At 50.1% G+C, this 26,575-nt stretch overlaps 1 protein-coding gene across 2 annotated transcripts in view; it reads right to left on the bottom strand.

The window, feature by feature from the left end:
• Positions 1 to 26,575, bottom strand: part of KIAA0586 (KIAA0586 ortholog) — a 414,056-nt gene that overhangs the window by 344,493 nt on the left and 42,988 nt on the right. For both annotated transcript variants that reach the window (XM_078784140.1, XM_068129752.2), the window contains one exon: positions 21,073 to 21,201. In XM_078784140.1, the coding sequence (XP_078640266.1) occupies positions 21,073 to 21,201 (129 nt within the window). The remainder of the gene's footprint in view (positions 1 to 21,072; positions 21,202 to 26,575) is intronic.

Genomic DNA, 26,575 nt, shown 5'->3' with positions numbered 1-26,575 from the left:
GATTTTGTAAGTAATAACTAATTTAAACAAGTATTTAACCCCAAGTTAATACCTCATAGAAGCACCTTTGGCAGCGATTACAACTTCGAGTCTTCTCGGGTTTGTCTGCATCAGCTTTACACATCTGGATTTGGGGAGTTTCTCCCATTTTTCCTTGCAGATTTGCTCAAGCTCTGTCAAGCTGGATGGGGAGCGTCGGTGAACAACAATCTTTAAGTCTTTCCACAGATTCTCAATGGGATTAAAGTCTGGGATTTGGCTGGGCCACTCAATGTCTTTCACGTTCTTGTTCTGAAGCCATTCCAGTGTTGCTTTGGCTGTATGATCGGGGTCATTGTCCTGTTGGAACATAAATCTTTGCCACAGTCTAAGGTCTTACGCACTTTGAACCAGGTTCTCCTCAAGGATTTGCCTGTATTTGGTTCCATTAATTGTTCCCTCTATCCTTACAAGTCTCCCAATCCCTGTCACTGCGAAGCATCCCCATAGCATGATGCTGCAACCACCATGCTTCATGATAGGGATGGTGTTAGATGGGTGATGAGCTGTGCTCGGTTTCTGCCGGAGTAGCCCTTTGTATTGAGGCCAAAGAGTTGAATTTCTTCTCATTCGACCACAGAATATTTTGCCTCGTGCTCTGGGTCTTTCACGTGCCTTTTTGTAAACTCCAGTCGTGCTGTCATGTGCCCTTTTCTCAGGAGTAGTTTCCATCTGGCCTCGATTTGTGAAGTCCTTGAGATCTTGAGTAGTTTCCGTCAAGCCTAGATTTGTGAAGTCCTTGAGATCTTGAGTAGTTTCCGTCAAGCCTAGATTTCTGAAGTCCTTGAGATCTTTCTACTTCTTTGTCCTTCCGGCAGGTTCTCCCATCTCAGCCAAGGAATTCTGTAGTTCTGTCAGCTTGATCATTGGGTTCTTGTTCACCTCTCCGACCAAGGCCCTTCTTGCCCAGTTGCTCAGACAGCCAGCTTTAGGAAGAGTCTGGGTAGTTAATAGTCTTTTCATTTCCTAATGATGGAGCTCACTGTGCTCTTGGGAACTTTCAAACACTCTAGAAATTGTTTTATACCCTTCCCCAGATCTATGCCTCCTCACAAATTATATCTCCCTCCTGCATACACTTCCTTGGACTTTATGGTAGAGTTTCTGCTCTGACATTCACCGTCAACCGTGAGACCTCATACAGAAAGGTGTGTTTCTTTCTAAATCATGTCCAATCAATTGAATTGGCCACGGATGGACTCCAATCAAGTTGTAGAAAGATCTCAAGGATGATTGAAGGAAACTGAATCCACCTGAGCTCAATGTGGAATGTCATAGCAAAGGGCTTGAATACTTATTGACTCAAGACATTTCAGATTTTCATGTTTTATTATTTTGTAAAAAATATCAAAAAAATTAAATTCCACTTCGACATTATGGGGCATTATGTGCAGATCAGTGACAAAAAAAAAATCTCTGTTTAATCCATTTTAAATTCAAGATGTAACACAACAAAATGTGAAAAAGTCAAGGGGTGTGAATACTTTCTGAAGGCACTGTATTAGAAAACAGCAGTGTCCTCCGTCCGTCCGTCCGTCCGTCCGTCCATCTGTCCGTCTGTCCCGAAACAACTCCCTCAGTTTTGGGGCTAGCCGCACCAAACCTGCTGTGGAATGTTTGGGGTCCCAGCGGGTGTTGTATGGTAGGTGAGGAGGTTTCATAAATACCTCAATAAAATTATGGTTTTGAAATTCGATCGACACGGAGCTGCGCCGGAAGTGAACAACATGACGACAATTCACTGCTTTGATCTCTCAATACAATCGTGATTTAACATTGTATTTTGTGATAGTAATGCGAGTATAAATTACCTCTGCCACCGAAGGTGGATGGAGGTTATGTTTTAACCCCTGTTTGTTTGTCTGTCTGTGAACAACATATTTCAAAAGTTGTGGACGGATGCAGACGAAATTGGGCGGAGAGGTAGCGTGCGTGACAAGGACGAAATGATTAGATTTTGGTGAAGATCCGGATCCGGCTCGGAGATTTCTTTCAGCGATTCTTCACCATTGGAAGATTGGGCCGAGTGATGCCGATGCCGTTCTAGTTTGTCATTGGAATGATGCTGTTTGGATTGAAAACAGAGACATTGAGTTTAAAACAAAAATGAGCAAAATGACGTGAGGGTTTCCACCTGTGACATTCGCGGAGTCGCCATTTGCCGGGTATAAAAACATGCAGACTGGGTAGGTTTTTTTGCTCAAGTCATTCACGAACCTGCTGTCCATGTCTGACGTTCGACTGAAGGTGGCAAAGGAATGTGGAATTTATTTGGTTCATGGGTTTTGCATTTGCCGTTTCTGCATTGTTTGTTTGCTTCTGGCTCCTCACCCGTGCGCACAGCACCCGGTGGGAAGATAAAACAAAAATCGTAAGTTATCTGTTCGGGATTACGAAGGTTGCATAGTTAACTAGCGGCAGCATCAAACCAAAAGGTAATTGGAAGAAATGGACAAAGCAGGCCCACATTTGATGCAGCCGAGGAATAAAAACCAGGATTGCTAAACCATTTGTGCTCATCGTAATGAATCTTTACATTTTTCAGTGCCCTGTACCTTTGAAGTCAGTTGTGTGTGCTGTTGTGTGTCCAAGGAAAGAGGAGCAAACCGTACCAAAGTCACGAACCTCAGTCACTGTCCATACACAACTGCAACATCAACGTCAAATGGAAGCTTTTATTACATTGACGACACATCTCTACTTTCCTTCCATCATGAGGTCTTCCCCACCTTGCCCATTCATTCTCCATTCCGAACTTTTGGAGAGGCCATATGCACCAATATTTATGCTCGTTCAAAATCCATCTCCAGCATCCGAATTCCTACCCGGTGGGCATTTGTTTCTTTATCTCAATGCGTTTGTTTGCCCAATGTCTGCATTCTTCCAACCGAGGTCCATTGTTCGCTTATCCTGGATTTCTTATGAGAGAAAGGTGAAAGAGGATGGAATGGAGGATGGGAAGGAAAATGCAGGAATTTCAAGTCATGGCTGGGAGGGGGTGTTAGACATGCAGCAACAATTGGAGAGTGGGAGTTTTGCAGGAACGCCATGTGAAAGGTGAGGATGGAGAGGGGGAGGAGAGTCAGGATCAGAGGACATGAGAGTGAAAGGGGAAAGGGAGGGCATGGACAACAGGGAACATGGTGAGCAGAAAGGAAAGGGAGAAATGTGTACTGGAGGGGGAGGAGCAGGATCAAAATCAAAGATGACCACATGAAGAATGTAAGCAGAGAGGGTGAGGGGCACACATGAAAGAGCAGGTAGGAAGGATGGGAGGAAGCACTACACAAAAACTGAAATGAAAGGGTAAGACATTACAATGGTGGAGCTGTCAGGTGAAGAGGGTGGAGAATGGGAGGGGGAGATGTAGGGTTAGGAATGCATGAAGATCGAATAGCAAGAGGAACAGTGCATGCTGACAAAGAAATGGTGATGAAACAAAAATATCAGGTGGGTGTCACAGAAAGGGCTGGAAGGTAGGTGAGGAAGGTGGGGTTACAAAAGAAATGAGAGATGATGTGGGCGGCCCATGAGGAAAGGGAAATAAAAGAGTAAACGATAAGGCAGGAGCTGAAAGGAAAGGACATTGTTGTAGCTCCCAGATGCACTCAGCTGACAGAGGGAAAGCAAACGGCTGAAATTTCAGCAGCGAAACGCAAGAGGTGCCGCTATCATGCAACCCGATGCCACCGAGGCCGGAGCCGTGCCCGCTCCTCCGCGGCCCGTCGATCCGTAGCGGCGGCCGGCAGTGAGGGTACGAGGGACGGATACGGACGCGTGGGCCAGATCCGCTTTCGCGACCACTCCAAAGCGTCGCAGCTACGGGTGAAACCAGGCACTGGTGGGAACACAGCTCTGCATTAACAGCAAAGAACCACGATTGTCCTTTGTTTCTTTCAATGTGCTCCTGGACACAGCCTTCCTCAAATGTGGTTTCTGCCCTCGTAAAACAGCTTCTCCAACCTAACCATGTTACTAGAACACAATATTAGCAATCTCTACACTTCAGCCAATTGTTTGCCGAGTCTAAAAGCGAAGGAGCAGACCAATGATATGCACGGATCAAACTCAATTTTTCCTTTCAAGCAAAATACGGCGAAGCAGACAAACGTGGCTTCATCGAGGTCACCGTCGTCCCTTCAATGAGACCACATAACGGACGGAACTACAGTTGAAGGTAAGTTTCACTCTTATAATGGAACACGAGCAAATATGGACGTTACTGATGTTTGTGGCAATCTACGCACGATAGAATACCGACACGGTCCATTGTTGGGGACAGCACAAGTGACCACCGATAGCTTTCTCACGAGTCAGCGATAAGGTTTAGACTTCAGCCTGTTGGTGACGCAGAGCAATTATCCGCCATGCAGTCCCGGATTCGTTGGTGGATGCTCGAGAGACAAGAGCAACCGTATGAAAGACCGAAGGCGTGGGCTGGCTACGGGAGCGAACATCAGATTCCTCCTTATAAACATGTAGCATGCCACAGTCGATGCGACGTCAGATCTTGCCAAGTATTTCTTGGGGATGCAGCTGCCAAATCACTCAAAACCGTCGCGTGAAGAATGAGTGCTCCATTGTACGGGAGAGGCTTCAATAGCGGATGGTTTGTGCTGGTGAGCGGCAGAGAAGCGAGGAGGAAACATATATGTAACGTCACAACATAAATCATTTTCAGGGTGGACTGGGATAAATGCACTTTTGGTCCTTCCGCAGTCGACAGTACAAGCGTAAACACCGACCTTCATTCAATGTGCAAAGCAAACCTTTCAACATTTTCAAAAAATTTATATATATATATATATATATATATATATCAAAACACTAAATCATCCCCACTCTGCAAGTCTACTTTAACCAGATTGGCACACCAGCCACAATGTTTTTAACCACTAATTTTAATCTCACTTTCATAATGACAGATAGTGGGAAGGAATGAAGAAAGACTGAGGCAGCCAAAATGGAAACACACAAGCCACTTCCTGCCACAGGAAGCCAGGAAGGACAGGAGGAAAACCGCCTTCAGACAGGGAACTGGGGGTCCACACTGGGTGAAGGAGGGGGTTGAACAGAGTACCCAAGGAAAGAGGACATAAAGCACGAGTCGACACGTGAGGATGCCAAATACAACAACAAACAACAACATGCATTTTAAGGCCATGTTCCCTGCTAGAGCGGGGGTTAGCCAAAAGTGAGGATGCCAAATGTGAGATTGTAATTCGGAGCAGGTGTTTGGAAATGAAATAATTCTCTCCGACGTCAGAACCAAAGCTGGCAACAGTGAATGGTCCAAAAAATGCCAACAGATGCAAAGTGGCTCAAAACACAGTCGGCTCGTGGGCTCAAAGATTGGGCCATTTGGGGAGACGGCACGAGGTGGTCAACGAAGCGGTCGTGCACTCTTGCATGAATTACAAGGACATGAATAAACAACAGACAAATCAACACAGCAAAGACGATTTGAACCGGTGATCCCAAACATCACACAAACTGCCATATCAGATGGGAGCAGCAAACAGCTCCAACCACAAAACCATCAGCCAAGTGAAAGCGAACACATCGACGAGGGGCCTCTTAAACGGGGTATAAGCGGTATGACCCGGCCACGAAAAGCTGCTTGAAATTGTGTATTAATCAAGAACAGAAAGTGCACAAAACATGTTTTGTTGTGTGGATGAACATTACCAACTTATCAAGAAAGCCAGTGCATTAAAACATCTGGTGCTCGATGGCAGGGAAAGGTGAACGAATGAGCCGCACACGTAAAAACACAGCACTCAGAAAATGCACACAGAGCTGGGAATGTCCGTCCTTCCCACAAGGGCGAGCTTTGTTGGACCGTTCCACCAAGCATTCCTTGTCCTCAACCGACACATGAACTCAGGAAGCCAGTGTTAGTCTCAGGGGCCGGGTGGAAAGCCTCTCGCACAGGAGCACGTGCAACCAATGCTCGACATTGTGTGCGGCGTCGATGAGAGTAACTTTGCAGACAGAAAGGTTGCATCACACACTGCAAGGCCCGACAATACAGGCGTGCTGTGGAGAACAAGGTGAGAAAACGTAGCTCCATTTGAGCCAGGAAAGGTGCAAGTCAGGACAGAGTACGATTCGTACATGAAGGGAGTCGGTGGAAAAGCAGCTGATGTAATGATGCTCAAATTAGGATAGCATCCTCATCTAAATACTCCATGATCAGGGATGCCATTAATCATAATTTATCAATGTACCAAACATAACTGGGAGAAAAGGATACAAATATCAAAACACACATTGTGGTTTCAAAACAGATCTGCAACTGAATGAGGGCCAGCCCCCAGCGTGCTCACCGGGCGAGGAACAGCCCCCGCGTGCTCACCGGGCGAGGAACAGCCCCCGCGTGCTCACCGGGTGAGGACCAGCCCCCGCGTGCTCACCGGGCGAGGAACAGCCCCCGCGTGCTCACCGGGCGAGGAACAGCCCCCGCGTGCTCACCGGGTGAGGAACAGCCTCCCGCGTGCTCACCGGGCGAGGGCCAGCCCCCCGCGTGCTCACCGGGCGAGGGCCAGCTCCCCGCGTGCTCACCGGGCGGGGGCCAGCCCCCCGCGTGCTCACCGGGCGAGGCACAGCCCCCGCGTGCTCACCGAGCGAGGACCAGCCCCCGCGTGCTCACCGGGCGAGGAACAGCCCCCGCGTGCTCACCGGGCGAGGAACAGCCCCCGCGTGCTCACCGGGCGAAGAACAGCCCCCGCGTGCTCACCGGGTGAGGAACAGCCTCCCGCGTGCTCACCGGGCGAGGGCCAGCCCCCCGCATGCTCACCGGGCGAGGGCCAGCTCCCCGCATGCTCACCGGGCGGGGGCCAGCCCCCCGCATGCTCACCGGGCGAGGCACAGCCCCCGCGTGCTCACCGAGCGAGGGCCAGCCCCCGCGTGCTCACCGGGCGAGGGCCAGCCCCCGCGTGCTCACCGGGCGAGGGCCAGCCCCCGCGTGCTCACCGGGCGAGGGCCAGCCTCTGCGTGCTCACCGGGCGAGGGCCAGCCCCCACATGCTCAAGGGGTGAGAAATGACCCGCCAGGCTGAACAGTTTACGTTTTGTACCCCACTGATATTAAGAATCTCTTTTTAAAAATGTAAAATTCTTGTATCCACCAAAATCTGAATCGATTCGATTTTTCCTCGTCACACACCCAGCCTGTCCACCAAGTCCCGTCCAAATCCTTCCAGAACTTTTTGAAATATCATCTGTATATCGGTCATAGCCTTCTCACTACACTCAATGGTGAAGAATCACTCAAAAATATTCTCTGATCCAGATCCAGATTCGAATCTTCACCAAAACTGAATCAGTTCATCCTGGTCAAATATACAACCTGTGCACAAAGTTCCAACCGAATCCGTCCATACCTTTTTGAGATACCAAGCTATATATCGGTTTTAACCCTATCATTCAAAGGGGAAGAATCACTTTAAAAATTCTCTGATCTGGATCGTCAAATCCGTCCACAACTTGAGATATCTGGATCCGGATCTTCACCAAAATCTATTGATTTCATCCTTGTCACATACGCTACCTCCCTGCCAAATTTCGTCTGAATCCGTCCACAACGTTTTGAGATATCCTGTTCACAAACAAACAGACAGACAGACAGACACAGACAGGGGTGAAAACAACCTCCATCTACCTTTGGTGGAGGAGGTAATGAAATGGGAATTGCAAGTAAGGTTTACGCCGCTTGGTTTGGCAGAAGTAACGTGGAAAGTTTGCAGCCCCCATCCATCCCATCCACCCAAGCACAACTTAAAAATATCTGTGCTCCTGATGTTTCACCATTCACAGTCTCAAAAATATTCACAATGTCATGCCAAAGCTTCAGAACTCGAATTTCTGCTCCTTCTTTTCCTTAGCAGCTGCTTTCGATCACTCGGGGGGCCCTGGCGAGCTATTTCTGAATAGCAGAACTATGCCAAAGTTCCCATCCTGGCAATGTTCCCATATTTCCACACGAAGAATCACACACGAACTAAACGAGTGCTCACCACGTCGACATGGCTCGCTCGGAAAGACACGGTCAGCACACGACAAGCAAAGCGACCTCTGCGGATCAACGAACCAACAACTCTCCTGAGAGCAGTCGGGGCTGGAAGTGGCCCATGTTTATCGGTGAGATGTGTCATTGTGTACGACGGAAGAGAGCAGAAATACAAAGCTATCTGACATGAACGCATATCCATCCCGAAGCACAAATCGATCTCCAGAACGGTGCTTCGACTTGCACAGAGAGTTCACCAAAACGACACTTTTTCTCAAGGACAGAAGAGGAAGAATGTAGGCTTAACACGATTGGTTCGGGAACAAGATGGCCAAGTCCCTTTGTGATGTATATTTGTGTGATAGCGCATATGGCCGTTTCGGCACTCTTTGGCCAACGTCGATACTCATTTGCTCATTCGTCATTTCCATCGAAGGACCGTGACCGTGCCTCGAGAGTACTTGGTAGCAAGAGCATCCTGCATGGTGAGAGGGTTCATCAGAAAACACGAGTACACTAGAACAATGCGAATGTCGCCAGTACGCCTCCGCATAGTCCCACAACGGGTAGATGCCATCACTCTGCATATGTATGGGCAGGGGATCACGTTTGTGAAGTTTCGTGTTGATCGGATAAGGTTCATTTTTCCATCCAAGATGGCTGCCAAACCACGTGACCTACATCATCATTTTCAAACTATATGCAATAGTGCTGTTAGACGATATTTGTAAAATTTCGCATCGATAAGGTGAGCGGTTTCAGAGATATAATTATTTAATATTTTCCTTCAATCAAATATGGCTGCCAATCCATGTGACCTTTGATGTCATGAATTTAATATTTCAATACAAATGGGTCATAGACCATGTGCAGGCAATTTCAGATTTTCAGGATAAGGAATTCGATTAAAACATTTTTGGCTGGTATACCACTTCACCGATGGCGTCATCATTACCAAGCTTTTGTTCCCCATTGGGAGTACTTGACAATGTGCCAAGTTTCAAATTTTTCCATTCAGCGGTTTCTGAGAAATATTTTTTAAATTATTTGCTTTTAATCCAAGAGGGCTGCCATACCACGTGACCTATGACGTCACAATTATCACAGAAACATTCCGCATGGGTGTCACTCCTACCCTGAAAGTTTCGTCTCAATCGGACATGTGGTTTCTGAGAAAAACGAGGTTTAGCCCGTACGGACGGACGGACGGACGGACGGACAACCCGAAAACAATGTCTCCGGAGGCATAAAAACGGTTTTAAAAGAGAATAACCAAAACGCACGTCAAACGAAAGGAGGGCCTTCCTTTACTCCTTCAGGTGAGTTTCACGGACGTCATAAGTCATCGTTTAATGTTCCTTGTAAAATGGTTATTTGCACTTTGCTTTCCCCTCCTATAATAAGATGACCAAGTGCACCAGGAGATCCCAAAGCAGGACCACACCACGTGGGATATGGAAACAAACATGGACGTCACCTCAAATATTACAATTGGTGCTCCGTTCCGAAAAGGCAGATCCATGGCATTTTTACCCCCAATTCACGTTCACAGGTGTGTGAAAGTGTAGCAGGAAATGCAAAGGCTTGTTCCTGAATGAAATGCTGGAATGGCACGCTGGAATGGCAGATCCATGGCATTTTTACCCCCAATTCACGTTCACAGGTGTGTGAAAGTGTAGCAGGAAATGCAAAGGCAAGACCCGAAAGCTCGTTTTAAAAACCCAATTGATTACATGGGTATGTAATCATGGGTAGGGTAGGTACATGGGTATGTAATCATGGGTAGGGTAGGTACATGGGTATGTAATCATGGGTAGGGTAGGTACATGGGTATGTAATCATGGGTAGGGTAGGTACATGGGTATGTAATCATGGGTAGGGTAGGTACATGGGTAGGTAATCATGGGTAGGGTAGGTACATGGGTATGTAATCATGGGTAGGGTAGGTACATGGGTATGTAATCATGGGTAGGGTAGGTACATGGGTATGTAATCATGGGTAGGGTAGGTACATGGGTATGTAATCATGGGTAGGGTAGGTACATGGGTATGTAATCATGGGTAGGGTAGGTACATGGGTGTGTAATCATGGGTAGGGTAGGTACATGGGTATGTAATCATGGGTAGGGTAGGTACATGGGTAGGGTAGGTACATGGGTAGGTAATCATGGGTAGGGTAGGTACATGGGTATGTAATCATGGGTAGGGTAGGTACATGGGTATGTAATCATGGGTAGGGTAGGTACATGGGTGTGTAATCATGGGTAGGGTAGGTACATGGGTATGTAATCATGGGTAGGGTAGGTACATGGGTAGGTATGTATGATCGTCAGCGGAATTAAATGACCTCAGATGCTGTTGCATCATTTCCATTTCGAAAGCTCGGGGATGTACAATGAAAATGATGACGTCACAAAATGTACTTTGACCGAAAACTCCACAGAAAAAACATTTTGCAATTCATCCGTGCCAGCTTCGAGAAAACAAACAAATTATTCGAATCAGATTCATTCGCCAGTGTGCATCACGTGACCCTGGTCACCCCATTGCTGGGAGTAGGGCCTGGGCCGGTGACACAGTGCCCCCTGTGGGTTATGGGAGGAATTTGTAATCGGCTCACAAAGTGTCAGAGAGAGAACTCGCTGACTCTTCACGAATGACATTGAAAGATCTGCATGATCCACCAACGACCGACGGTCCGACTAAACGCCATTAAAAGGGATGGAGCACACATTGATTCCTCGTGAATGCAAAACACCAAAAAGGCAGTTTATACCTGAACCCAGGATAAATAGCTAAGAAGCGAGTGTGCAGACATCAACGCCATCCCGCCATGCCCTGGAGTCCCATTTATTTTGGAGCAAACAACTGAAATAACAACAACAACAACAACAATGGGTTTTGTCTCATTAAACACCAACAAAGGTGCCCTGCTGTTGCTGGGCAACACAGAGTCACTTCCTGACGGGAATACGAAGAGAGGGATGAGTAGAGGGAGAAGAGGTGTGCAAAGGGGGAGGAGAAAGGAGAAGGGGTGTGGAAGGTAGGAGGGATGGGAGGGGGAAAAGAAGGGAAAGGAGAGGGAGAGACAGAGGGGTGAGACAGGAGAGGCGGTGGAGGGGGAGTAGGGGGGGAGACGGGTGGGAGGGAGACAGAAAGGGTGGGGAGGAATGCCGGACGGACACACACACACACACACACACACACACACACACACACACACACACACACACACACACACACACACACACACACACACACACACACACACACACACACACACCTTTTATTATTAGCCCCCATTGAACTTAGTCCGAAACGGGGGCTTATGGATTAGGTCTCGTCCGTCCATCAGTGCGTGCGTGCGTGCGTGCGACCACAACCATATCTCGAAGATGTATGGACTGATTTTGTTCATATTAGGCACAAAGGTAATATATGATAGTATACATATGAACATTATTTTGTTTCGCGGTGCGATCAAGGATGGCCGACTGGCGGCCATTTTAGTTGTAATAAAACAACAACCCGATATTGAACACATCCTCAACCATTTCTCATACATACATTTACCGATCTTATTCAAACGTTGCACACAGATAATGAATGACGGCTTACATATGCACGCCATTTCTTTTCAAGATCAGATCCAAGATGGCCGACTAGCAGCCATTTTGTTACTTAAACGTGTCCCCAACAATTACTCAACATGCATGGTCCGATTTTGTTCAAACTTGGCACAAGCACAGTACATGATGGCATACATGTGCACCTCACTTTATTTTGTGATCTGATCAAAGATGGCCCACTGGTAGACTTGTGGCCATTTTAGTTGTAAAAAAAACCCGATAATGAACACGTCCTCAACCATTTCTTGGACATGCAGTTACCGATCTTGTTCAAACTTGGCACGGAGAAAATTAATCATGGCTTATATATTGCACATCATCTGTTTTAGAGATCAGATCCAAGATGGCCAACTGGCGGCCAATTTGTTACTTACACGTGTCCCCAACCATTACTCGACATGCATGGACCAATTTTGTTCAAACTTGGCACAAAGACAATACATATTAGATACCAAAGCTTCCAAGAACGTCGTGATTATTTACCCATATCTCACTATTAGATTCATCGAGATTTATTAATCACTGAAAAGATAAATTTATATCCATTTAACGTCGTTTCACTTAACGTCGTGGTTTTCAAGAACGTAGCCACAACGTTAACCGAGGACCAAGTGTAATGTGCCATGGAGATCTAAATCTGCTGTTCACAAGCGATGACACAACATCAAATCCATATCCCAATATTTACTGTCAGTTTCACACACACACACACACACACACACACACACACACACACACACACACACACACACACACACACACACACACACACACACACACACACACACACACACACACACACACACACACACACACACACACACACACACACACACCTTTATAATACTAGATGCTTGTGAAAACTTGGAGAACCATTCTCAGACAGTTAACTTGACTGCTTCTCTGACTGTCATTCACATTAAAACATTACAAAGCTCCCAAATACACTCACTTTCACAAAAGGGGAAAACTTCACATTGGCCTCACTCACAGCACCAGACAAAGGGTGTGGGTGCACCCCTGGATGCCAGGGATAAGCCCGTGGGCAGAGAAATACGCCAATGCCACATGCAGGTGCAAGAAGACCTCCAAATGCCCTCACATGTTACATTGCGTGTCGAGTACCAAGGCCCGAGTTCCCTCTCCTCAACTCAACCACAAATTTCCACCATCCCCACCAGCCACACTAGAGATGCCAAGAGGATGGAGCGTGGCTCCGCAAAGCTCAAGTGCTCACCCCATGTGTGAGTGCATTTCTGTAGATGTCATGGAAAAGCTTTCAAACAAAATTCTCAAAGCGACTGCTGTACTACAAAGCTGCAGGTGGTTTCGGTAAAACAAACATGCCTTGGAAGAAAAGGCTTTTCCTCCAGTGCAAAACAGTCTATTAACTAGAATGACACTCGGTGGAGCGCACACCTCCGCCAGGCCGTTTATGTTTTGTATCCCACTGATACGCCGGATCTGGATCCGGAACTGAACCAAAATCTAATCGCTTGTTCTTGTCGCCGAACCAACTCATCTACCTAGTTTTGTCACAAGTGGTCCACAATTTTTTGAAATATCATGTTAAATACAGCTTTTGGCCCATTCTCAATGAAGAACAACTTACATTTTTAAAAATATGCGTATTCGGATCTGTACTCGGATCTTCACCAAAATCGAATCGATTCATACTAATCACACAACCAAACTGGCCATCAAGTTTCGGCCGAATCCATCCATAACTTTTTGAGATATGCTGTTCACAGACAGACAGGGTTGAACACATACAGTCACGTGAAAAAGTAAGTACACCCCATGTAAAGTTTTGACTTTTTCAACATATTTCAACATACAGCTATTTGATCTTCATTTCAACAATATTGAAAGATAAAGGTGATATAATATAACAAATATCATGAAACATTTACATTTTGTAGTCCATTGTATAATTTAAATAAACAAAAATGCAAATTTCGCATGTGGAAAAAGTAAGTACACCCCTACATTTATCACTACTTCAAATACCTAAAATTAGAATCAGGTGCACCAGCTCAGGTGCAAATGATTAGAACATCGTCAGAGAGGATCTTGGAGGAACCTGTCTTATTTAAACCTCAGTCATTTAGTTTGCTCTTTGTTGTTGAAGTGTGCGGCGTCACCATGCTGAGATCAAAAGAGCTCTCTGAGGCCTTCAGAAAGAAGGTTATATATGCCGACGAGTCTGAGAAGGGATTTAAAAAGATCTCCAAACAATTTGAAATCAATCATTCAACTGTCCGGAAGATGATCTACAAGTGGAGAAGATTCCAAACAACTGCCAACTTGTTCAGGCCAGGCCGCCCCAGCAAGTTCAGCCCGAGAGCAGACCCCAAGATGCTGAAAGAAGTCTCTAAGAACCCCAGAATGTCATCACGGGACCGACAGGTAGCTCTTGCCACTGTTGATGTCAAAGTGCACGAGTCTACCATTAGAAAGAGGCTGCACAAATTTGATCTACATGGGAGGTGTGCCAGGAGGAAACCTTTGCTGTCCAGAAAGAACATCAGGGCAAAACTAAAGTTTGCCAATGAACACCGAGGCAAAGACGAGCACTTCTGGAACAATGTGCTCTGGACAGATGAGTCAAAGGTAGAGCTATTTGGCCACAGTACCAGAAGACATGTTTGGCGAAAACCAAAGACAGCATTTGACCACAAGAACGTGATACCAACTGTAAAGCATGGTGGTGGAAATATTATGGTTTGGGGCCGCTTTGCTGCATCAGGGCCTGGGCAGCTCACCATCATAGAATCCACTATGAATTCTTCATTGGACCAGAGGGTGCTTGAGGATAATGTGAGGCCATCTGTCAGAAAGTTGAAGCTCAACCGAGGTGGACCTTGCAACATGACAATGACCCGAACATACCAGTAAATCCAGCAAGGAATGGCTGAAAAGAAAGAAACGGAGGGTTCTGGAATGGCCATGTGAAACCCGGATCTAAATCCCATCGAGATGTTGTGGGGGGATTTGAAACGTGCTGTGCGTGCAAGAAACCCCTCAAACATCGCACAGCCGAAAGAATTCTGCATGGAGGAGTGGGCAAAAATTTCTCCCAGTCGATGTCAGAGACTGGTAGACAGTTATAAGAAATGCCTACTTGAGGTTGTTTCTGCCAAATGGGCCAATACCACCTATTAGAGCCAGGGGTGTACTTACTTTTTCCACATGCGAAATTTGCATTGATGTTTATTTAAATTATACAATGGATTACAAAATGTAAATGTTTCATGACATTTGTTATATTATATCACCTTTATCTATCAATATTGTTGAAATGAAGATCAAATAGCTGTATGTTGAAATATGTTGAAAAAGTCAAAACTTTACATGGGGTGTACTTACTTTTTCACATGACTGTAGGTGAGCGGAGGCAAACAGGTTTCAAATGGATGCCATGCACACAATAAATGAGCAGTCATTAGGGCGGTTGCGGTCACATCAATGGGCTCATACTCAAGAATGGAAGGGTGTGCCATAGCTGTGCCGTGGGCCCGTTGGAGCACCCCTTTGGCAGTGATAGCCATGAACGCGTCAGGAGCCATCCATAACCCACCACAACTCTCCCCTGGGACACGGGCTTGGCCTACTCGCCTCCACAAGGACGGGTTGCTTCAACATAACCAGGGTCATCACACACAGGGAGACTTGAGGAGGCCCAGCAAGGAGCAAGTCTAACTGCTGCTTGTTCATTTCTGTCCTTTATTGTCCCCCGTCGCAACGCGGAGCGAAAGGGCGACTATGGTTTTCCCCTCCGTCCGTCCGTCCGTCCGTCCGTGCGTGCATAAGCGAAGGACCGCATTCGAAATTGGTGTGAGGGTGCAACCCACGTCAAAATCCAAGATGGCCGCCGCCATGTATGTCTGATGCCATGTATGTCTGAACCTTGTGAGCGGAATATCTTGAAAAATAAGCGAAGTACCAACTTATAATCTGGTGTGTGGGTGTATCTAGGCATAAGGAAGACCGCTATTGAAAATTGGGTCGCCACGTCAAAATCCAAGATGGCCACCGCCATGTATGTCTGAACCTTGTGAGCTGAATATCTTGAAAAATAAGCGAAGTACCAACTTCTAATCTGGTGTGTGGGTGTATCTCGGCATAAGGAAGAACGCAATTGAAAATTGGGTCGCCACGTCAAAATCCAAGATGGCCGCCTCCATGTATGCCTGAACCTTGTGAGCGAAATATCATATTGTGGCGGACACGAAAGCCCACTGGCGTGGTGACATCATTCCGCGCACCAAGTGGGCAGCGGCCACACCCGAGAGAGAGGTGTGGCCTCAAGATATACACGGGGCGCGCAGCCCGGAGCAGCTCAGTGCTGCAGTTTGAGTACTTTCAATAAAGACTCTTTTATGAACCGCGTTGTCCGCTTGCTCCTTGCGTAAGCATTAGCGCGCGCAGCATCGCGCTTCATACGGTGACCTCGACATTGGATCTGCCGTAGCGATCCTTCCGAACACGACGCCATTACAATGGCAAACAACAACGCAATGTCGATTAAACTTCCCGAATTTTGGGAGGCCCAGGCCGAAGTCTGGTTCGTCCAAGCCGAAGCCCAATTTCAGCTTCGGCGCCTCACCGGCGACGACACGCGCTACTGCCACGTCGTCGCCTCCCTCGGGCCCGGCACGGCCGCTCGAGTTGTGTCCGTCCTTCGCCACCCACCGGACGGCCACAAGTACGAGGCACTCAAGCGGCTACTCCTAGCCACATTCGGCCTCACGGACGACGCACGGGCCGACCGCCTCCTGGATCTCCCCGAGCTCGGCGACACGCGCCCGTCGGTCCGAATGGACCATATGCTGTCACTGTTGGGCGACGAAGCCCCCGGTTCTCTATTCCGGGCGCTTTTCCGTCGCCAACTTCCAGCGCAGGTTCGCCTCGCGTTGGCCGGGACCGTGCTAACGGAACCCCGAGCATTGGCAGCCGAGGCAGACAGGTACTTCGCGGCTTCGGATACGCGGGCGAGAGTCGGTGCGGCCGTCACGGACCTCGAGGCTGATGCTGCTGATGATGCTGATCCACAGCATCAGCTTACACAGCTTACACAGCATACGCAGCATGCTGATACGCACCTCGTGACCGCCGCCACGCCCCGCCCACCGCCGCGGCGAAAACCGCCATCGCGGGGAAAACCGCCAACTCCACCGGCCTGGCGTAGCCAGCCGCACTCCTCCAGCTCCACCACCTGGTGCTGGTTCCACGCCAAGTTCGGCCATGAGGCTCGGCAGTGTCATCCGCCATGCTCCTTCAACAGGTCGGGAAACGCCCGGGCCGGCGCTCAATAGTGCCGATGAGCGCCGGCCGTTCGAGCAGCCTGCTGTTCATAACGGACACCTTATCCGGGCGCCGTTACCTGTGCGACACGGGAGCGCACGTGAGTGTCGTTCCCGCCGGTACGTCAGACAAGCACGACGCGGGCGGGGGCCCCGCGCTGCTTGCCGCGAACGGGACGCCCATCCGTACGTACGGAAAACGCTGCCTCTCTCTGCAGTTCGGAGGGCAGGTTTTCCGATGGACGTTCGTCACCGCCGACGTGCCCATGGCACTGCTTGGCGCGGACTTCCTGTGCGCTAATGGGCTCCTGGTCGACGTAAAGCGCAGACGTCTTGTCCAGGCCGAGACGTTCAGCTCGCTCGCTTGTGCGCTGCCCAGCTCGTCGAGCAGCTCAACGAGCGGCTCGCCGAGCGGCTTGCCAAGCGGCTTGCCGAACGGTTCGGTTCCGGCCATGTTGATCTGTACGCTTTCGGCAGCGGACGAATTCACCCGCCTCCTCGCCGGCTTCCTGGCCCTCACGCGGCCCACCTTCTCGGCGGGGGCCGTCAAGCATGGGGTGGCCCATCACATCCCCACCGTCGGGCCACCGGTCTATGCCCGGGCACGCCGCCTCGAGCCGACGAAGCTGGCGGTGGCAAAAGTGGGGTTCGCTACCCTGGAGCGACTCGGCATCGTTCGGCGCTCGGAGAGTGCTTGGGCGTCGCCGCTGCACATCGTGCCAAAGCCCGGCGGGGGATGGCGACCGTGCGGGGACTATCGCCGTCTCAATGACACCACCACTCCCGACCGCTACCCCGTCCCCCACATTCAGGACTTTTCCGCCCGTTTGGCGGGCATGTCCTTCTTCTCGAAGGTGGACCTCATACGCGGCTACCATCAGGTCCCCGTCAGGCCAGAGGACGTCCCGAAGACGGCGGTCATCACGCCATTCGGACTCTTCGAGTTCCTGCGGATGCCCTTCGGTCTGAAGAATGCGGCTCAGGCGTTCCAGCGACTGATGGACAGCGTCCTGCGCGACTTGGATTTTGTCTACGTCTACCTGGACGATATCCTCGTCGCCAGCGCGTCCCGCCAAGAGCACCTACGCCACCTCCGCACGCTCTTCGAACGCCTGGGCCAGCATGGCCTGATTGTGAACCCCGCAAAGTGCCGGTTCGGCGTCGCCGTAATCGATTTTCTGGGGCACCGTGTCACCAGGCACGGAGCCGTCCCCCTGCCGGCCAAGGTGGAGGCGGTGAAGGGGTTTCCGCGCCCCCAAACGATCAGAGGGCTGCAGGAGTTCCTGGGCATGGTGAACTTTTACCATCGGTTCCTGCCCCGTATCGCCCAGCTCCTGCGCCCCATGCACAAAGCTCTCCGAGGTAAGCCGGGCAAAGGCGACGTTACCTGGACCGAGCAGATGGACACGGCGTTCAGGGGCGCGAAGCTCGCCTTGGCTAATGCCACCATGCTCGCGCACCCGGCGCCCGATGCACCGATCGCCCTCACCACCGATGCCTCGGACTACGCGGTGGGCGCGGTGCACGAGCAATGGGTGCGTGGAGCTTGGCAACCGCTGGCGTTCTTTAGCCGGCAGCTTCGCCCGCCCGAACGCCGTTACAGTACCTTCGACCGTGAGTTGCTCGGGCTTCACTTGGCGGTCAGGCACTTCCGCCATCTGCTCGAGGGCCGTGCGTTCACGGCCTTCGTCGACGACAAGCCGCTGATCTTCGCGATGGGCAAGGTCACCGAGCCGTGGTCGGCCCGGCAGCAGCGTCACCTCTCGGCCGTGTCCGAGTACACGACAGACATCCGGCACGTCGCGGGGAAGGACAACCCGGTGGCGGATTGCCTTTCCCGGGCCATCGCCCACGCAGTCCACCTCGGCATCGACTATGCCCGGATGGCAGCGGACCAGGCCGCTGATGCCGACGTCCAGGCCTTGCGGACCGCCGTCACAGGCCTCCGCGTCACCGAGGTGCCGTTCGACGGCACGGGCACGGCCCTCTTGTGCGACGTCTCCCTCGGGCGGCCTCGCCCCATCGTGCCCACGGGCTGGCAGCACCAGGTGTTTGACGCCATCCACGGCCTGTCCCACCCGGGCGCAAGGGCCTCCCAAAGGTTGATAGCCGACAAGTTCGTCTGGCATGGCCTCCGGAAGGCCGTCCGCGGCTGGGCCAGGACGTGCCTCGCGTGCCAGCGCGCCAAGGTGCACCGGCACACCCAGGCCCCGCTGGCCCCGTTCACGGTGCCGGAACGCCGGTTTGACCACGTCCACGTGGACCTGGTGGGACCTCTGCCTCCCTCGCGGGGTTTCACCCACGTCCTCACCATGGTGGACCGCACCACCCGGTGGCCGGAGGCCGTGCCCTTGGCGTCGACGACGGCGGCGGACGTCGCGCAGGCTTTCATCGCCACCTGGGTCGCCCGGTTCGGCACCCCCTCAGACATCACGTCCGACCACGGCCCCCAGTTCACCTCGGAGCTCTGGGGGGCGGTCGCGCAGGGGCTCGGGGTCCGGCTGCACCGAACCACGGCCTACCACCCCCAGGCTAACGGCCTGTGTGAGCGATTTCACCGCTCATTGAAGGCCGCGCTCCGGGCCACCCTCCGCGACGGCGGCTGGGTCGACAGGCTCCCCTGGGTCCTGCTGGGCCTCCGTACGGCGCCCAAGGAGGACCTGCGCGCATCCGCGGCGGAATTGGTCTTCGGGCAACCGCTGCGGGTGCCGGGCGAGTTCCTCCCCGACTCCACGGCACCATGGTCCGCGGCACAGCAGCGCACCGCTCTGCAAGAGACCGTCCAGAGGTTTGCCCCGGTGCCAACGGCATCCACCGACGCACGTCGCCCCGGAGCTTCGCACCGCGGAGTACGTCTTCGTCCGCCACGATGCCCACCGGACACCACTGCGGCCCCCATACGACGGGCCTTTCCGCGTGCTGGAGACCGGGGCGAAGCACTTCACCCTGGACATCGGCGGTACTCCTGACCGCGTTTCTGTAGACCGCCTCAAGCCGGCCCACCTCGACGTGGACCATCCACTGCCAGTGGCCCGACCCCCGCGTCGGGGCCACCCCCCTGCGGGCGGACCCCCGGCACCGCCCAGCCCCGCCGCCATGCCGCCCCCCGGTCCTGCACCCATCCCAGGGGCAGCCAGAGGCATCCCACCTGGCATCCCTGCACCCCGGACGCCGCCGATCGCCAGGGGGCGCTTCGGCCGGGTCATCCGTTTGCCCCGCAAACTGGCCCTCCAGGTGCGCGGGAATTCTGGGTGGGCACGTGTGGTGGACATGAAAGCCCACTGGCGTGGTGACATCATTCCGCGCACCAAGTGGGCGGCGGCCACGCCCGAGAGAGAGGCGTGGCCTCAAGATATACACGGGGCGCGCAGCCCGGAGCAGCTCAGTGCTGCAGTTTGAGTACTTTCAATAAAGACTCTTTTATGAACCGCGTTGTCCGCTTGCTCCTTGCGTAAGCATTAGCGCGCGCAGCATCGCGCTTCAATATCATAGCATGTTTTCTGCGTCTTCCACTTTGTCAACTCATCACTTCCCCGACGGGGGACCTAGGCGTAACGCTTGTTTTTATTGCTTTGCATTCATTTTTGATTCTGCTTTTTGTTATTTTGAAATTCTGAAATTAAATGCAATTTTGCCCAATTGCATCGAAGTGCAATTTCAAAATAAACCATTCAAGCCATTCAGCACTGCCGCCCCGATCCAACATAGCACACATGTGCGCGCACACGGAGCCTCGCCCTCTCAATTGTAAACAGAGTCGATCACAAAATGGCGCCCACTCGAGTAAACCGCTGAGCTTCGGAAAACGATGCAGTAGAAAGGGAGGGAACCCACGATGATACAAGGGACAGCCAGAGCACCAGAGCACGGAAAACTGTCGACTCAGCATCTACTTCACACTGACAAGGATTCGATTGTAAAATACGAGGCTAATTCCATAAATTACATCATCGAGAGAGCGAGCAGAGATGACACATGGCTGAGCCTGCACGGGAGGCGAAAGCGGTAGTTTTAGACTATAAGGCATAGGTTAAAGGTGAGCTAGAAAGCAGGAAAATCAGGTGACGATAGGTAAATATATTCTCGACCTGAAACTTCTATTGAAACAGCTGAGATTGCAGGCTTTTTGCCAGAACCAGCAGGAAGTCCTTCAGTTGTTTTTCCAGCCCAGGGTATTGGTAGCGGTGCAACTCCACGTGGTGCAGGAGTGTCAGGTCCTTTACACAGAAACACAAGAATGTAAATGTAACTTTCAATCAAATTAAAAAGATCTATACTCACACTTATATGTACTAGATGCAATATATATACAAATATAGATATACAAATACATCTAGAAATATTGTTATATAAATATCCCATATATAAATTTCCCGGTGTGTACCCCAGTTTAGATTAGGTACACCGTATCCCTGCGAGCGGACTCAAGAATGGTAAGTAAGAGGCGACTAAAAGGGTTGGCGTCAGGAAGGGCATCCGGCCATAAAAACATTGCCTCAAAAAGAGAACCATGACAATTACAACTACATATGGGCAGGGTACAGCCCGAAGTACCCCGTGGGGGACCCCACTCCCTCTCGTCAAAACTCAAGGTGGGGAACCCGATCGAAGCAAGGGTGGAAATCACTCCATTTATGATGACGAAACGTCTGATAGTGGGGCAACTTAGCATAACAATTGTGCATTTTGTGAGGAAAGCACCAAATTTGGCACACTAGTAGACTATCCTATTATGAACAGATTTGGATATTGGGCCATCTCAAATTCAGCCCCTGATGGCTGTGGCAGCCATTTTCCAAAATGACACCTTCAGCTTGTTCCGACGAATTGCATCATCAATAGGCTTGGTCCTTTCCACCAGGCGTTCTCTCGTGAAAGCCTGGAACTGCTCTTGGCCAATCTTCTTCACATTCCTGACAGTCTCAACTGCAGCAGGACCTGCAATTTCCTTTGTGTCAAGGACAACCAGATCCATGCTCTCTTCCTCAAAGGGGTTGCCAAGCTCTTCTATGACGCTGACAAGGGCGTGGACATCCTTGGCGAAAGGTCTGCACACTTGGTGTCTGGTCGTGATGACGTGTGTCCTCTCGCCTCCCCCAGTGTTGATGGCCATCTTGGAACTCTTCTCTGGCCCTGGCAACTTCTGGCCCGGCAATCATCCAACGCCACAGGGCACTTCGGTTGTCAGTGAGGCTGACTGCTCCACCATCTCCTTTGATGCAGGCGTTATTCTGTTCATGCGCCTGGTCGATTGGGATCGAAGAGAACACCTTCTTCGTCTTCTGTACAGTGAAGTTGCCAGCCCTGAATTCTCTGGCTACATCTGGGTGCTTCATTGGGAGCACAACCATGTCCCTCAGGGGAACAGGGACCCACCTGGCATAGTGTGTGTGGTCTAAGGCATGGAACCATGGGACCAGTTCCGTCAGGGCATCAAGGTACATCGTGAATGAAGCCTGCCGCAGAGAACGCACGTAGACCAGTACCAACATCTCTAGTTCCAGCACAGTTGCCCAGTACTGAAAGTTGGGAATGTCTTCTCCTCTCTGGTGACACCGGTCTTCAAACTCAGGCGGGTCTTCTGCATCATCAGCATATGCCATACAGTGGCGTTCATACGCACGGTGTTGCAGGATGTGCAGTGCCGCTGCAGTGATTTGATGAGCTCTTCTTGTGCGGGTGACGTGGGCAGCTCGCAGGAAGGAGTCGGCCGTCCCTGGCGTTGTAATCTCAGCTTGCAAATCTGCAAAGTCTGCAAATCTTGCAAAAATCAAATCTCTGAATCTGAGATGGCCCAATATCCAGATCTTTTCATAATATGATAGTCTACTAGTGTGCCAAATTTGGTGCTTTCCTCACAAAATGCGCAATTGTTATGCTACATTTGGCTTAGCTGCCGGACTATGATGCCCGACGTGGAGATCGGTTTCTGAGGTTTGGGACATGGAATGTAGGGACAATGAAAGGAAGATCAGGAGAAGTGGTGGAAGTATTGGTCAGAAGAAGAGTGGACATATGTTGTGTGCAGGAGACGAGATGGAATGGGAAGTGGTGTGAGAATGATGAAGGGTAAGCAGGGACAGAAATACAAGTTTGTGTGGCAAGGGCACCCACAAGGCATGAATGGTGTTGGTGTCCTGTTTTCTGAGGAGTTTGTAGACAGTGTGGTGAGTGTGACTAGAGTGAATGAAAGGGTGATGATGGTGACAATGATGATTGGAAAGCTCTTGGTGAACGTCATCTCGGGATATGCTCCGCAGGTTGGTCGGAGCGATGAAGAGAAGGACAAGTTCTGGTGTGCGATAGAGAAGCTGATGGAAAACGTGAAAGATGAGGAAATTGTTGTGGTAGGAGGAGACCTAAATGGACATGTGGGAAGGAGTATGGACGGTTTTGAGGGAGTTCATGGGGGTTACGGGTATGGTGTGAGAAATGGAGAAGGTGAAAGGATTTTGGAGTTTGTTGATGGAGCTGATTTGTTGATTTGTAATACTCAGTTCCAGAAACAGGATAATAAGCTTGTTACATACACGTCAGGTGGGTCGACGACAACCGTTGACTACCTGCTGGTGCGTAGGCGAGATAGGGGGCACCTCCGGGACACAAAGGTGATCCCGGGGGAGGAGGCTGTTTCACAGCACCACTTGGTTGTCCGCGACATAAGGGTGAAAGGTGCGAGGAGAGCTCGGCAGGTGAAGTTCCAACCGAGAATGAAGGTGTGGAGGTTGAAAGAGGTGACAGTGAGGGAGGCATTAAAAGAGAGGCTGAGTATGGCAGAGGATGATGTGGTTGAGCTTGAAAGTGGTTGGATGTCAATGAAAGATAGTCTGTTGGGAGCTGTTGGTGAGGTATGTGAATGGACAAAAGGACCACCGAGGCACTCGGAAACATGGTGGTGGGATGATGAAGTTGGAAAGAAGATTGACGAGAGGAGGAAGAAGTTCAAGGCGTGGCAGAAGGCGAAGGGTATAGGGGCAGAAAAGGCAGAGCATGAAAGTTATAAGGCAGCCAAGAAGGCTGCAAAGAAAGAGGGAACAAAGGCGCAGGAGGCATGGAGGAAAATGTTCGGAGAACGCTTGGATTTGGAAGAGGGTCAGACAGTGTTATTCAGGATTGCAAAGCAGATAGCGAAAGAGGTGTGATGTGATGGGGGTGAGTTGCTTGAAAGATGAAGTGGGACAAATCATTGTGGACACAGATGGAATTAAAAGGAAGATGGAAGAGATATATGGAAATGCTGTTGAATACAGAGAATGAATGGGATGGCAACATAGAGAGTAACCCAGTTTTAGGACCGGCAGAGAAGATAACTGAGAAGGAAGTTGAGGAAGCGATAAAAGCAATGAAGAGTAGAAAAGCGGGAGGGCCGACGGGAGTTGTGGGAGATATGTTGAAGGCAGCAGGAAGTGTTCTGTCATTCTCAGCAGGGTATGAAGAGAATGACAGAGATCTGCAATCTGGTGGTGAAAGAAGGCCGCATTCCAGTGGATTGGGAACTGAGTACCCTCGTCCCTCTATACAAGGGGAAAGGTGACCCTCTGGACTGTGGCTCGTATCGAGCAATAAAGTTATTGGAGCATGGAATGAAGGTATTGGAAAGGGTGTTGGAGAGGAGGATAAGGAAGAAAGTGAAGATTGACGAAATGCAGTTTGGATTTATGCCAGGAAGAGGAACGACAGACGTGCTTTTTATTGTGAGGCAGTTGCAGGAGAAGTACATGGAGAAGAAGAAGAAGTTGTTTCTTGGGTTTGTTGATCTGGAGAAAGCATTCGATAGGGTTCCACGTGAAGTAGTGACCTGGGCATTGAGGAAGTTAGGAGTGGAGGAATGGTTGATCAGAGCAGTGATGGCAATGTACAAAAGAGCGCGCACAGCTGTAAGGACGAAGGACGGGAACAGTGGTGAGTTTGAGGTGAAGGTGGGAGTGCATCAGGGGTCGGTACTAAGTCCACGACTATTTGTAGCTGTGATGGAGGTGCTGGCTCGGAACGTAAAGGAGGGTTTACCGTGGGAGTTGTTGTATGCAGATGATCTGGTGTTGATTGCAGAAAGTATGGATGGACTGAAGGAGAAGATGAACAAGTGGAAGGAATGTATGGAGACAAAAGGTCTGAAGGTGAATATCGGAAAAACGAAGGTGATAGCAAGTGGTAAAGCATGTGGTGAGGTGGAAAGAACTGGGAAGTGGCCGTGTGCTGTGTGCAGTAAGGGTGTCGGAGTGAATTCCATTCAATGTACAATGTGCGCTGAGTGGGTTCATCAACCAGTGTGGCAGCTACATTCAAGTGTAAGGAGTGCACAGAGGGAGCTGCAGATGGAGGAAATGTTGAGTTGGATGTTGGAGATGGCGTGAAGCTGGAAGGTGTGAAAGCATTTTGTTACAGAGGAGACATGCTGAATGGAGAAGGTGGATCAGACTCGGCAACGGTTGCTCGAGTGAGATGTGCATGGAAGAAGTTTCGGAAACTGAGTGGCGTGCTGACGAGGAGGGGAGTGTCGTTGAAGCTGAGGGGAAAGGTGTATGCTGCATGTGTGAGAAGCGTTATGATTTATGGGAGCGAGACATGGGTAATGAACGTAGAGCAGCAACGAAGGCTGGAAAGGGTGGAAATGCGAATGGTTCGGTGGCTGTGCGGAGTATCGTTGAGAGAGAGGAAGACAAATGATGAATTGCGAAAGATGATGGGAATAGAGCCTGTGATGGATGCTGTTGAAGGGAAACAGTTTGAGATGGTTTGGTCATGTGTTGAGGAAGGATGAAAGTGACTGGTTGAGAAGAGTGATGGAAATGAATGTAGAAGGAAGTAGAGGACGGGGAAGACCGAGAAAGACTTGGCTCAAGATGGTCGAAGAAGAAATGCGGGCAAGGGGGTTAACAAGGGGAGATGCAGAAAATAGCAGATCTGCTATTGCCAAACATGGCCTTAAGGAAGGCCATACACCTTTATGGGATAGGGTTAATATTTTGGGTTCCACACCTAACAGAAACAGAAGACGTGTTTTGGAGGCTTGGCACACAGAAGAAACTGTTATCTCGATCACACAAGAGGTGGTTGACTTACCGGTACGGTAGCGTTTGATCCACTCTTGTGTAAATGAAGCAGGCATTCCATACTTTGAACGAGTCCACATAATATGTCACACAAGGTTTTTATTCGGACAGTTAGCCCCCTCCCCCTCCCCCACCCCAAAACACGCCTCTCCCAACCCCCCCCCTCCTCCGCTTCCGCCCCCCCCCCTCCTGTTTCCCCCCACCATTTTTATCCCCCCTATCTATTACACCCCCCCCCCCCCCCCCCCGCATTCCCCTTTACCGCATAGGGCCACATATGATGATCTTGATATTATGGCAATTTTATTTTATCTTTAAAAAAAAATTCTTTTTATATATTTACAGTTTTAATTTAATTTACAATTTAATTATTTACAAGTTTAACTTCTAATTAAATGTAATGATTGTTCCAGATTTTCTAAACACTTGAGTTATAATCCAGCATTGCTTACAGGATTATTTTGAGCCGTTAATATGCGGTTGATTTTTGAATTTGGTCAGTAACGTTCTCAGTTCACGAGAGCGGTGTAAAAAAACA

Source organism: Myxine glutinosa, chromosome 9 (assembly GCF_964187855.1).
Source record: "Myxine glutinosa chromosome 9, kmMyxGlut1.1, whole genome shotgun sequence".
Taxonomy (NCBI): Eukaryota; Metazoa; Chordata; class Myxini; order Myxiniformes; family Myxinidae; genus Myxine; species Myxine glutinosa.
Note: the sequence above shows the minus strand (reverse complement) of the source record. Positions and strands in the feature narration are given on the sequence as shown.